This window comes from Hemiscyllium ocellatum, chromosome 24 (assembly GCF_020745735.1).
Source record: "Hemiscyllium ocellatum isolate sHemOce1 chromosome 24, sHemOce1.pat.X.cur, whole genome shotgun sequence".
NCBI classification, from domain to species: domain Eukaryota; kingdom Metazoa; phylum Chordata; class Chondrichthyes; order Orectolobiformes; family Hemiscylliidae; genus Hemiscyllium; species Hemiscyllium ocellatum.
In genome coordinates this window covers 2,921,921-2,936,707 of record NC_083424.1, presented here as the reverse complement: position 1 = coordinate 2,936,707, position 14,787 = coordinate 2,921,921, and the positions used below count along the sequence as shown (strand labels likewise).

At 46.6% G+C, this 14,787-nt stretch overlaps 1 protein-coding gene across 1 annotated transcript in view; it reads left to right on the top strand.

Annotated features, from left to right (window-relative positions):
* Positions 1-14,574, top strand: part of stx2b (syntaxin 2b) — a 62,902-nt gene extending 48,328 nt beyond the window's left edge. Inside the window, exons 9-10 of the mRNA XM_060843898.1 lie at positions 6,057-6,167; positions 14,199-14,574. Of these exons, the coding sequence (XP_060699881.1) occupies positions 6,057-6,167; positions 14,199-14,279 (192 nt within the window). The 3' untranslated portion in view covers positions 14,280-14,574. The remainder of the gene's footprint in view (positions 1-6,056; positions 6,168-14,198) is intronic.
* Positions 14,575-14,787: the final 213 nt, after the last annotated feature.

Genomic DNA, 14,787 nt, shown 5'->3' with positions numbered 1-14,787 from the left:
GCAATTATGAACTATCAACTAGAAAAGTCACATTGCTCTAGTTTACCAGATTATAGGGCTGCACTCTGATTAGAGAGAGAGATGACTGGTGGTGATTTAACCTGAGGATCACCACACCTCAAGCAAGGGGAAAGGTTCAGGAGGAGAGTCCTTCACGGTAACTCAGCTGGTGCAGGGATTCAACTCACATGGTAACATTCTGCATCACAAACCAGCTGTCTGACCAACTGAGCTAACCAATCCCCTTTAACTCTTCTGGTTATATATACCCCCACTGCACACCCATGCAGCCAGCTAGGCAAAGACCAGGAAACATTGTAAACCTTGTGGATAGGGACCAGTGATTATCCTTTTGGCTTGTCAGGACCTGCTGTTACTTAATCTCTATTCTCCAGGTACTTTCACTAGTGGCAGGAGAGACAGCAACAGGTTCCCAACTTACAAAGCCTTGGTTAAGAGCTGCAGCTTTCTTCAGGCTTAAGGTGTTTATTTTAAACTGCAGAGAAAGTTATAGCTCCTTTGTGTCTGGAGGGCCAGATATTCACACCCAGGAGCTGTTCAGGTACATGCTGCCTTGTGTGATCATTTCTGCCATTGCTTGAACAAGCAGCAGTGTAACCAGCGCACGTAATGAGTGTTGGTGTCCTTCAATCCTTGCCATAATCCTTAGTTTTAGAAGCAGCCCTTTTTCCATTTCAGCCCACAATAAAAAGCACAGCAAAATAAAAATAATATGGTCTTTACAAAGTTTTAAATTCATATGGAACCATGGGAGAGAGGGGAATGGAAAAAAATCAGTGAGAATAATCAAGTCCATGGTGAGGAGAGGAAATACTCAGTGACAAAGTAATAATAAATCAGCGAGGGTTGGGGCAAAAAGTGAATCCAGAGGGAGGTGTAAAGGGTTCCAGAATGTTTGAGAACGAATTAAACCTTGGACTCTCATTTGCTGACTGACCCAGGATACTCAGCAAAGCAGTGAACTGTATTATCTTGCAGTTACCTCTCCTGCTAGTACATTGTATTTCTGTTTGGATCAGAATGCTTCATCCATTTGGGGAACTACAGATTTCTGTTAAACAGCAAAGTGGAGTGTTAGGAGACTGGCGTGGAAGTATATTTTTTTTAAAAACTGGATTTTTTTGATGCAGCTTCCATTCTCTTCCCTCCTTTCTTTAAAAATGTGTTTCTTTAATATAATATCAGAATCTGACCTGTCTTATAACCTCAGTGGTGTTGGTTTTTCGTTGTGAATTTATCCTAAGGATCTATGAAATTTTCCTCCTTTCACAAAAGAAACATGATCTAAAGTACTAAATATTGCACTCACCTAAACCATGTCAACATTTAACCATGCCCTATTTTCATCAACATTTCTTGATAAATATCGAAAATGGCATTGGAACATCTCTGGGACACCCGCACCAATCAACCACACCGCCCCGTGGCCCAACTTTTCAACTCCCCCTCCCACTCTGCCGAGGACATGGAGGTCCAGGGCCTCCTTCACCGCTGCTCCCTCACCACCAGACGCCTAGAACATAGAACAATACAGCACAGAACAGGCCCTTCGGCCCACGATGTTGTGCCGAACATCCATCCTAGATTAAGCACCCATCCATGTACCTATCCAATTTCCGCTTCAAGGTCGCCAATGATTCTGACTCTACCACTCCCACGGGCAGCGCATTCCATGCCCCCACCACTCTCTGGGTAAAGAACCCACCCCTGACATCTCCCCTATACCTTCCACCCTTCACCTTAAATTTATGTCCCCTTGTAACACTGTTGTACCAGGGAAAAAGTTTCTGACTGTCTACTCTATCTATTCCTCTGATCATCTTATAAACCTCTATCAAGTCACCCCTCATCCTTCGCCGTTCCAACGAGAAAAGGCCGAGAACTCTCAACCTATCCTCGTACGACCTATTCTCCATTCCAGGCAACATCCTGGTAAATCTTCTCTGCACCCTCTCCAAAGCTTCCACATCTTTCCTAAAGTGAGGCGACCAGAACTGCACACAGTACTCCAAATGTGGCCTAACCAAAGTCCTGTACAGCTGCAACATCACTTCACGACTCTTGAATTCAATCCCTCTGCTAATGAACGCTAATACACCATAGGCCTCCTTACAAGCTCTATCCACCTGAGTGGCAACTTTCAAAGATAGCCTGGAGGAAGAACGCCTCATCTTACGCCTCAGAACACTTCAACCCCAGGGCATCAATGTGGACTTCAACAGTTTCCTCATTTCCCCTTCCCCCACCTCCCCCTAGTTTCCAAACTTCCAGCTCAGCACTGTCCCCATGACTTGTCCGACCTGCCTATCTCCTTTTCCACCTATCCACTCCATCCTCCTCCCTGATCTATCACCTTCATCCCCTCCCCCACTCACCCATTGTACTCCATGCTACTTTCTCCCCACCCCCACCCTCCTCTAGCTTATCTCTCCACGCTCCAGGCTCACTGCCTTTATTCCCGATGAAGGGCTTTTGACCGAAATGTCGATTTTCCTGCTCCTCGGATGCTGCCTGAACTGCTGTGCTCTTCCAACACCACTAATCCTGAATTTGATGTTTCTGCAGCCTGGTCTAAGTATCCCCTGGCCTCAACCCTGCTTCACCTAAAGATATTTGGTCTTTATCACATCTGTGCAACATCTCGCAGTTAGTTTGCTCCTTAACACAGTTTCTTAGAATTAGGTTTTATTATCACATGTACTCAAGTACTGGGATACAGGAGCACAGTGAGGAGTGTGCAAATTCGCCAGTCGCTGGGAAATAGGAGCACAGTGAGCAGTGTGCAAATTCACCAGTCGCTGGGAAATAGGAGCACAGTGAGCAGTGTGCAAATTCACCAGTCCCTGGGAAATAGGAGCACAGTGAGCAGTGTGCAAATTCACCAGTCGCTGGGAAATAGGAGCACAGTGAGCAGTGTGCAAATTCACCAGTTGCTGGGAAATAGGAGCACAGTGAGCAGTGTGCAAATTCGCCAGTCGCTGGGAAATAGGAGCACAGTGAGCAGTGTGCAAATTCACCAGTTGCTGGGAAATAGGAGCACAGTGAGCAGTGTGCAAATTCACCAGTTGCTGACACCAACTCAGCTACAAAGGTACAAAGTCTCAGGCATGAAGTGGAAAAATAAACCAAGTTACTGCAGTTCTCAACCACAGGCCTGGGTCTGGGCTCTTCTACTTGTCACTGAGAATTGCTGATACAAATGTAACTTTGGTGTAAAGCTTAATGCCAGGAATCCTGCCCAGTTAAGCTTTTAATAATGCATTAAATATCAGCTCAAGATCAGCACCAGTTTTTTCCAATTCTCTCTCTCTCTCTCTCTAAGTCACTTCCACTGCAGTGTAATTTGGGTGTTTAACAGGCAGCACAGTTACCAGCCTTAGCCCCCTGAATGTTTTTTTGTTGGAGGTGTAAGAAAATAAATGGGATGTTTCTTCTTTTGCTGATTGCTGCTGATGGGACAGTTCCACAGGTAACCAACAAATTCACATGATTCCATCCATTTCATCGATGGCCCTGTTGAATCACTGTGGTATTTGTGTAGCACGTTAACATCGAAGCATGAAAATATTTCAATTTCACAAACATGAGTTTCCACCCAATAGAAGAGAACATGCACAGGATCAAAAGTTGTGATTTATTATTTTCACATGAAATTACACCGTTAAAACAATTATTTCACACCCGCCTATTTAGGATTGTTCATTTCTTTGCACTCGCTTGCCTTCAGAACTGAGCAGGGTAAGCAGTTTGTACACTCTACTCCTGATGTATCTGTGCCAACTTAACTGAGCAACGTATTGATTCCTGTGCCTGTTAGTTCAGTTTCACAACTATTTGTTATGCACTCGTGTCTTCTCTTGTAACTTTTCATCCACCATGCTCCTGTATTGTATCGGCTTACCCATTTTTATACTCATTAATCCAAACAAAAGCAATGTACTGTACTGTGAAACTCTGAAATTGAAACGCGGTGCTGGAGAAATTTGGCAGGTCTGACAGCCACCACAGAGGCTAATGTTCTAACTCTCCAAGTCTGTATGATGACATTGCTGCCAGACTTGCTGAGTTTCCTCAGCACGTTCTGTTTCACTATTCCAGAGCTCTGACTTGAACAAGTGAGATGCTTATTTAAGCAGTTATTCATGCATCAGTTCCCACAAGTGGACCGACAGAATAAAAGTTGGTATTTAATATTAAGCCATCAACTGAAGGTGTGATTTCAGATTTCTATCCCATTACTTCAGGAACACAAGAATTCCTAATCTGAGCACTGGTTAATTTATGAACGTTAAAACAAGGAGGGGATTTGATAGAGTAAATACAGAAAAACTGTTTTCTCTGAGCAAGTCTAAAACAGGGGGAATTTAGGTTAGAACTGGGTCACTAAGGGCCAGTGAAACCAAGAAACATCTTTTGCACAAAAGGTAGTGTAAATATAACATTGTGCATTGCTCAAAAGGCTATGGATGTCACTGGTCAGTTGAAGTAAGTTGCATTTCCACCGTTTGGAATATCCTAAGGCAATAATCTCACTGGAGCTCTGAGAACAGTTGAAGGATCATGGAAGACTCACAGGGAAGGCAAAAGGAGAGGCTGAGTTACCCCCCCTCCCCCTCTCTTTCCCCCCCCCCCCCCCCCCGCCCCAATCCAGGACAAAGCAGCCCCCACTTGATAGGCACCACATCCACGAACACCCCCTCCCTCCCCCACTGACGCTCAGTAACAGCAGTGCGTACTACTTACAAGATGCAGAAACTCACCAAAGATCCTCAGACAGCACCTTTCAAACCCACAGCCAGTTCTATCCAGAAGGACAAGGCGCAGCAGTATCATGGGAACACCACCCCCTGCAAGTTCCCTTCCAAGCCCCTCACCATCCTGACATGGAAATATATCGCTGTTCCTTCACAGTCGCTGAGTCAAAATCCTGGAATTCCCTCCCTCAGGGCATTGTGGGTCTACCCACAGCACATGGACTGCAGCGGGTCAAGAAGGCAGCTCACCCCCACCTTCTCAAGGGGCAACTAGGGACGGGCAGTAAATACTAGACCCAGCCAGTGACACCCACATCCCACAAAATGAATATTTTTAAAAAATACTTGGACAATATAAACAGTGGGCTGCACTGTTAGGGTGTTATTGGTACTGGAGATAAAAAAAAACTTCTAGATGCTAGAATCCAAGGTAGACAGGCTGGAGGAACACAGCAAGCCAGGCAGCATCAGGAGGGACAGGCAGGAGGCTGGGGGAACACAGCAAGGCAGGCAGCATCAGGAGGGACAGGCAGGAGGCTGGGGGAACACAGCAAGGCAGGCAGCATCAGGAGGGACAGGCAGGAGGCTGGGGGAACACAACAAGGCAGCATCAGGAGACACAGGCAGGAGGCTGGGGGAACACAGCAAGCCAGGCAGCATCAGGAGGTGGAGAAGTTGATGTGTTGGGTGTAGCCCACCCCTAGCCCTGAAGATGGGTTACACCTGAAATGTTGACTTCTGCACCTCCTGATGCTGCCTGCCTTGCTGTATTCCCCCAGCCTCCTGCCTGTCCCTCCTGATGCTGCCTGGCTTGCTGCGTTCCCCCAGCCTCCTGCCTGTCTACTTTGGAACAAGAGGTGACAGTCAAGGGGTGGAGGGAGGGAGTGTTAGGGTTGCCCTGCTGAGCTGAGAAGTTTAAGCAGAGAGATAGTAGGATGGAAAAATCTTCAAGGTCAGAAGAAGTTATATTCAGTAAAGACTGGGTTATTTGCACCAGCCGTATTGTATTGAGAAGATGGGGATTTGAGACATTCAAGGATAGAGCAGAGAATGGAATTATCCAGTGTATTGAAGTAGGATCTATAGACTCTATTTGAAAGGAATTTAGCTTTTGTTTCAGTAAGTGGTTTTATTCACTGACGATAGCCATGAGTTTTTAGCGCTCAGCAGTTCCTGTTTCGGGGGTGAATGAATAAACATAGTGGGAATGACAATGTGCAGGATATATTTCACAGCGTTTCTTAAAGTGACTTTGTTTTTCCTTTTTCCTAAACACAAAAGGGTGAAATGATTAATAACATAGAGACAAATGTGGTAAATGCTACTGAATATATTGAACGGGCGAAAGAAGAGACAAAAAAAGCAGTTCGATACCAGAGCAAAGCAAGGCGGGTGAGTTTACTGTTGCATAGCTTCCAAATTGTCATTCACAGCATGAAACTAACTAACAGCACAGGAGGCCATTCAGCCCCTTGTGCTAGTGTTGGCTCTTAGAATGAACGTTTGCGTTTAGTCCCATTTTCTTGCCTTTTATAACCTTTCAATTTCTCATCCTCTGGTACTGTCTGTTTCCTTTTAAAATTGGTGATGGAATCCATTTGTAAATCTTTACAGGACAGCGCTCTGTACCTGTCAACTCTGAAAATATTTCCCAATCTCCTCAATTGTCTGTGACTGGTCTCCTTCCTATCGGAAAGATGTTGTGAAACTTGAAAAGGTTCAGAAAAGATTTCCAAGGATGTTGCCAGGGATGGAGGATTTGAGCTACAGGGAGAGGCTGAACAGGCTGGGGCTGTTTTCCCTGGAGCGTCGGAGGCTGAGGGGTGACCTTACAGAGGTTGATAAAATCATGAGGGGCATGGATAAATGGATAAAGTCTTTTCCCTTGGGTGAGGGGAGTCCAGAACTAGAGGGCATAGGTTTAGGGTGAGAGGGGAAAGATATAAAAGAGACCTAAGGGGCAACTTTTTCACACAGAGGGTGGTACGTGTATGGAATGAGCTGCCAGAGGAAGTGGTGGAGGCTGGTACAATTACAACATTTAGAAGGCACCTGAATGGGTATATGAATAGGAAGGGTTTAGAGGGATATGGGCTGGGTGCTGGCAGGTGGGACTAGATTGTGTTGGGATATCTGGTCGGCATGGACGGGTTGGACTGAAGGGTCTGTAACCATGCTGTACATCTCTGACTCTATGGCCATCTTCCTTCCATGTCTTTTGCAATGATTTTCAGCGTATGGCCTTGCGTTAATGACTCACTCCAGTAAATGTCCCAGAATCCCTCCATCTTATGAACCTCTCTTCACTCCCTTCCTGACCGTGGAGAGAAGACCAAACTTATCCAGCCTGCCCTCATTCCCAGGGTCCTTTTCTGGAATGTGTCTTATGTCTAAAGTTGCTGGGAATTGGGGAATGGAGGAAGGGAAGATGAGAACACTCCACTAGTTAGTTATACCTGCACAAAGGCCGATGGTTATTAGAGGTCAGTTACCTCAGCCCCAGGATATCATTGAGAGTTCCTCATGGTTGTGTCCTCAGCCCAACCATCTTCAGCTGCTTCATCAATGACCTTCCCTCCATCATAAGGTCAGAAGTGGGGACGTTCACTGATTGTGCAATGTTCAGCATCGTTCAAGACTGCTCCAGTATGGAAGCGATCCATGTTTGAATACAGCAACATCTGGACAATATCCAGGCTTGGGTTAATATGAGAAAAACAGTCCTGGAACAATTCAGGTCTGACAGCATCTGTGTAGAAAGAATCAGATAATGTTATATCTCTGACTCTTTGGAACTGTGGCCTGACAGGTGAGTACCATTCATGCCACACAATGACCAGGCAATGACCATCTCCAATAAGAGAATCTAACAGTCGTCCTTGGCATTCATTGGCATCACCAGCACTGAATCACCAACCCTCCACCAATCAACATTTTGGAGGTTATCATTGATCAGAAACGGAGCTGAACACTGGCTGCTAGAGCAGGTCAGCGGCTAGGAATCCTGCTGCCAATAACCAGCCACCTGATTTACAAAGATTTTCCACCATCTACAAGGCGTACGTCAGGAGTGTGATGGCATATTCCTCACTCACCTGGACAGATGTTGCTCCAATAACACTTGAGCACAACTCCATCCAGGATAAAGGAGCCCACTTGATTGGCACCCAGCCACCACCTTTTCATATTCACCAAAGCAGAAATTGCTGGAAAAGCTCAAAGTTTGACAGCATCAGTGGAGAGAAATGAATTAAAGTTTTGTGTTGAGTGACCCTTCCTCAGAACTGATGGTAGCTAGGAAAAAGTTGATTTTTATGCAGAAGATAGAGTTGGGGGGACAGGGGGTAAGGTGTAAACAATAGGTGAAGGTAGAGCCCAAAGAGAGGGAGGAGATGTTAGACAGACAAAGGAGTCAATAATGATCTGGCTAAGAGGATGAATAATGGGGACTATTACTAGCAAACACTGTATGGATTAGCAGACCATGTGATAACAAGGCCCAGGGATTGGGGTTTGGGCAGAGAAGATAGCTCAAGGCCTAACATTGTTGAACGTGATACTGAGTTCAGAAGGCCCTTGACTTCCCACGCAGAAAATGAGGTGCTGTCCTTCCAGTGTGTGCTGACCTTCACTGGCGCACTGCGGCAAGCCTGGGACAGAGAGGTTAGCCCGGGAACAGGGTGGGCTGTTCAGTGGCAGGCAGCTGGGAGCTCGGTCGTTTTTTTTTTGTGGACAGAACGTAGGTGTTCCGTCACCCAGTCTGTATTTCGTTTCCCCAATGTAGAGGGAGACACATTGTGAACAGCGAATGCAGTAGACTAGATTGTGGGAAATGCAGGTAAAATGATGCGTTGTCTAGATGGTGTGTTGGATATTGAGGAGGGAGGAGGGAAATGGGTGGGTCTTACCCCTGTGGGTGCACGGTAACATGTCGAGGGAGGTTGGGAAGTAAAGCAGGAATGGGCCAGGTTATCCTCGAGGGAATGGTGCTTGTGGAAAGCTGACAGGAGAGGGGAAGGCATTGTGTGTGTGTCTGCTTAAGATCCCACTGGAGCTGGTGGAAATGGCAGCTAATAATCTGAATGTGGAGGGTGCTGGGGTGGTAGATAAGGATGAGAGGAGCTTTGTCGCTGTCGTGGGAGGCAAGAGAGAGGGATGAGGGCCGGAATGTAGAAAATAGGTCAGACCCAGCTGAGACTCTTGACAATGGTGCTAGGAAATCCTTGATTAAGGAAGGAGGTGGACATTTCAGAACCCCCTTGTTGAAGTTGGCGTCATCAGAACAGATGCGATGGAGACCGAGGAACTGAGAAAATGGAATAGTGTCTTTACAGGAAACAGTGTGACAATGTACAGTGAAGGTAACTGTTGGTTTGTAACAGACGCTGGTGACCAGTATATCCCCTGAAGTGGGAACACAGTTCGAGGAAGGGTGAGGTCTGGGATGGACCAGGTGAAGGTGAGAGTAAGGTGGATATTGGAGACAAAATTTATAAACTTTTCCATGTCTGGACAAGAGAAGGGAGCGATGATATCATCAGAATATCAGCGGAAGAGTTGTAAGTGGGGGCTGAAATCGGACTGGAACAAGGAACGTTCCACTTTCCCCATAGAGAGACAGGCATCACTGGGCACATGTGGGTATCTGTGGCCGTCCCTCTGTCCTGAAGAAAATGAGAGGAGTTAAAGGAGACATTGTTGAGAGTAAGGATGGGTGGGGGTGGGGGTGGGTGAGGACGGTTCAGACCTCTTCTCTAAGAAGAAGCAGAGAGCCCTGAGATGATCCAGGTGGGATGGACGTGCACCTCCATGGGAAAGAGGAGGCAGCTGGAACCTGCAAACCAGAAATTCCAAAACTGACAGAAAGCAGCAGAGAAAACTGGGCAGAGGGAGAAAGTATAGAGTTGAGGTAGGAAGAGACCACGTTCTGTGAGGCAGGAGCAGGCGGAAGGAGTGGCTCTGCCCAAGCAGTCCCTGTTAGTGGATCTTTGGAAAGGGGTAGAAGTGAGCTGTGGTGGGGTTGGGGGGAATGTGAGGTTGGAGGGAGCGAAGGCTAGAAGGGGGGAGGGGGGGAAGATCATCAGATGAAATAAGGTTAGTGACCACTGAAGATAATGGCCTAATATTTCATGGTGGGCTGTTGGTCCAGGGGGAGATAGGAAGAGGTCTCGGAGCTGGCGCACAGCCTCTGCAATGTAGAGGTCAGTCTGCCAAACGATGCCAACAGCACCACCCTTATCGGCACACTCACTCCCTTCACCGGTGATAATTTGCAAATATTATAATGCTGTTCCTGTCACCAGGGCAAGTCGAAATACTGCAGGGAGCAATGGCCATGTACAATCTGCACATAGGCATCTTCCAAACCCACACCCACTTCCATCCAGAAGGAAGGGGCAGCAAATACATAGGAACGCCACCCCCTGCAAGTTCCCCTCTGAGCCCCTCCCCATCCTGACTTTGAAATATATCACTGTTCCTTCACTGTCACTGGGTCAGAATCCTGGAATTCTCTCCCTCAGGGCATCGTGGGTCTACCCACAGCACATGGACTGCAGCAGTTCAGGAAGGTGGCTCAACCCCACCTTCTCAAGGGACAACTAGGGACGGGCAGCCTCCTCCTGTGAATGAATTTGTTTCTTTAAAAGTGTGTTGGTAAAAAGATCTGTCTTTTTGTCAACCTTTTGAAACCATTCCATTTATAATCTATCCCTTTCTGTACACTCCCGTAAAATGTCCCACTCCACACTTCTCTGCATTGACCTCCTAATCTTGTGCATCTGCCCAAATCATCATCCAGTTCATGTTATGCTCAGTTTGATAACGCCCTTCACCATCAAACACTCAAGTTTCAGTTCATTTGCAAATATTATAAAGCTGTTACGGGGATAGCTGTAAACACCGCAGGGAGCAATGGCCCCAACACAGCCTCTTGTGGAATATCACAGTAAACCAACTTGCAGTCTGAAAATCATCCCCCACTATCACCCTCCACATCCTTGTCCATATCAGCACGCTCCTCTGAATTCCATGAGGACACAGGTTTAGGGTGAGAGGGGAAAGATATAAAAGGGACCTAAGGGGCAACGTTTTCTCTCACAGGGTGGTACGTGTATGAAATGAGCTGCCAGGGGATGTGGTGGAGGCTGGTACAATTGCAACATTTAAGAGGCATTTGGATGGGTATATGAATAGGAAGGGTTTGGAGGGATATGCTGGCAGGTGGGACTAGATTGGGTTGGGATATCTGGTCGGCATGGACCGGTTGGGCTGAAGGGTCTGAGTGTATTTACTATTGGTTGTTGCATCTTCTGTCCTCTGCTGTGTTGTCTAACAGCAGCAGGTGTGATGTGAGCGAGTTGTTAATTGGTTTGATGTTTGGTTCAGCTCCTCACCCAATCCCGTGTTGATGGTGCACGCGCACACGCATGATGTGGAATGAAACGCTACAAGTTCCCCACATGCTTCAGCTGGTCACAGATTATCATCCTCAAATCTTTCAGCACAGGAGGAGCCATTCGGCCCGTTGTGACAGCTGTTTGAAAACAGTCCAATTTGTTTCTGTCTATCTCTCTCTCTGTCTGTCTGTCTCTCTCTCTCTCTCTCTCTCTCTCTGTGTCTCTGTTTTTCTCCCCCTCCCCCTCACTATGTCTATTAGTTGTTGAACACAGAGCAGGCCCAGTTGCATCAAATTGCCGCTGAGGCCAAAGTATTGAGTAAGACATGCTGAAGCATCAGTCACCATTATGTTTATTCCCTAATTGGGGCAGTCACAAGGATTGATATTGGGTACTTGTGGCAAATCAGGGGCTGGTTCAAGAGACAGAGGTCCTTTGATTATTCTTTCCTGGATATTTCACCTCGATCTGTGCGCTTTACTTCCAGGTCTCTCATCCAGTGACGCAGCACAAACATTCCCCTTGTCTCCTGACCCATGTTTACTTCTCAGCTAACCTGACACCATTTAATAACATAACAAACTCGATATTTGTTTTGGAAGTTTGCTGTGTGCAGATTTGTTGTCACATGGGTTTGTATAAAGCAGTAACTGTACATGCTAAACCGTGAGCTGACTAATATATTCTGGAAATCTGCTGCAGGAGCAAACATTTGTTGTTCAACCTTTTCCTTCCTTTTGCTGCTGCTCCTTGGAATTCTTGTACCTGTCCACAGGATGAGAGACCTGGGTGTCTATGTGCACAGACCATCAAAGGTGACCGGACAGGTGGATAGAACAGTTGATAAAACATTCAGTGTCCTTGGCTTTATAAATGGTTCACAAGAGCAAGGAGATGATGTTGACCTTATAACAAGACCTTGTTACACCTTTGCTGCAAAGGTATAATTAATAAGGTTGTAGATGACATGCAAATTGGTGTTGATAGTGAGGAGAGATTTTCGGGCTGCAGTCTAATGTTGATCAGCTGTTAGACTGAGCAGAATAATAACAAAGAGAATGAGAGTGAACATAAGTCCTTAGGGAATGAGGCTGTGGAAATGATAATGGGGGAACCAGAAAGTGGCAACAAAAATTAAATACTGTTTAGCAGTTGTCGTGCTATAGGATATTAATAGCGTTCCAAAAATCTCAAATAATGAAGTGGGGAAGGAAATACACGTAATAGCTATCACTTGAGGGAAAACTACAAGGGGAACTAATGGGGCTAAAGGTCAGTTAGACCTGGTGGGCTGCGTCCTCTGATTTTAGTGGGAGTAGCTTCAGAGATAGTGGGTGTAACTGAATAACCTTTGAAGAAACCTTAGATTCAGCAGACGTCCCAGAGGACTGGCAGTTTTCCAATGTAGCATCCAAATTCAAAAAGGAGGGAGATAAAAATACGTAACTATAGGCTGGTTAGTTAAACATCAGTCATGGGGAAGATGTTAGAGTATTATACAGATGTCATAGCAGAGAATTTTGACGTACATAATAAAATCAAATAGAGTGAACATAGTGTCATAAAGGGAAATCATACCTTCAAATTTATTGTGGCACGGTGGCTCAGTGGTTAGCGCTGCTGCCTCACAGCACCAGGGACCCAGGTTCAATTCCAGCCTCAGACTACTGTCTGTGTGGAGTTTGCACATTCTCCCCGTGTCTGTGTGAGTTTCCTCCGGGTGCTCCGGTTTCCCTCCCACACTCAAAGATGTGCAGGTCAGGTGAATTGGCCATGCTAAATTGCTCATAGTGTTCAGGGATGTGTAGGTTAGGTACATTAGTCAGGGGTAAATATAGAATTGGGGAATGGGACTGGGTGGGTTACTCTTCAGAGGGTCAGTGTAGACTTGTTGGGCCAAAAGGCCTGTTTCCACACTGTAGGGAATCTATGATTCTGAGTAATGGCAGATAGAATTTAATCCTGATAAGTATGAGGTGATACAGTTTGGGAGCTCTGACAAGGGAAGGAGAGACACAATGAATGGTAGATCTTCAGGGAGTACTGAGGAACAGAAGGGACCTTAGTGTACAAGTCCATCGATCCCTGAAGGGGACCTGTCAGCACAGTGGGATAGGAGGTGAAGGTGGCAGATTGGATGCTTATCTTCATTAGCTGGGGAGTAGCATATAGGAGCAAGGAAATCTTGTTACACTTAAAATTACAACCCAAAGATGGAGTACTGTGCACAGTTCTGGTCACCACACTATCAGAAGGATGTGATTGTACTGCAGAGGGTGTGGAGGGGATTCACCAGGATGTGGCCTGGGATGGAAAGTCTCAGTTATGAGGAGAGACTGGATAGGCTGGGTTTGTTTTCCCTGGAACAGAGGAGGCTGAGTGGGAATCTGATTGAGGGAGACAGAATTCTGAGAGGCATACATTGAGGAGATTGTGAGAATCTCTTGCCCATGGCAGATTGGTCTGAGACCAAGACTGTGTGTTTAAGGTGAGGAGGGAAGTGATTTCGAGATTGGAGAGAATGTTTCTCCTCTGGAAGGTGGGAGAAATATGGAAGGCGCTGCCTGAGCGGGTGGTGGAGGCAGGTACACTCAACATTGCAGAAGCAGCTGGATGAATCCTTCACATGCTTATGAACCAAGTGCAGGTAAATGGGATGAGTGTAGCTTGTTGGTCAGCATGGACTTGTGGGCCGAAGGGCTGGTTTCTCTGCTGAATGACTCAGTAGTTAGAGTATAGAATACCCTGCCTGAAAATGTGGTGGCAGGTTCATACAAGGTGTTCAGGAGGGTATTGGGTGGTCATTTGGATAAAAACATGTGCAAGAGTCCGGGCAAAAGGCAGGAGGTTGGCCTTTGGTCACAATGCTGAGTTGAAGAGCAGGTATCAGAGCCAAATGGCTTCCTCCTATACCATAGGATTCTAAGTCTCCACGTTAATAATTCCACTGAAATAATGATCACGGTTTTAATGGAGAAATAATGTTGAAATTGTAATTATTTTTCCCTTCTGTCTTCTCTTTCAGAAAATATTCTACATTCTGATTTGTGTTGTGGTCTTATTGGTCATCATTGCCATTATCATAGGAGTGACCGTCCCATCGTAGCGACCACCCCAATGGAGCCATTCACCAGGAAGACTTACTAACAGATCCTGCATTGCTGAATCAGGCTAATCATGCAGCTGAGCCTTCTAATATCACCCCCCCCCCCCCTCCCCCTGCCCCCCCGATCCTCTAATATCACCCTCCCTCCCCCCCTCACTCTCTAATATTACCCTCCCTCCCTTCCCCCCCTCACTCTCTAATATTACCCTCCCTCCCTCCCCCCCACTCTCTAATATTACCCTCCCTCTAATATCACCCTCCCTTCTCCCCACCCCCACCCTCTAATATCACCCTCCCTCCCCCCCACCCTCTAATATCACCCCCCCACCCTCTAATATCACCCTCCCTACCCCCCACCCTCCACTCTCTAATATCACCTTCCCCCCCCCCACTTCCCATCCTCTCCTATCACTCTCCCTCCCCCCGCCACCCCCATCCTCTAAAAATACTCTCTCTCCCCACCCTCCCATCCTCTCCTATCATCTCCCTCCCCCCACCCCCCACCCCC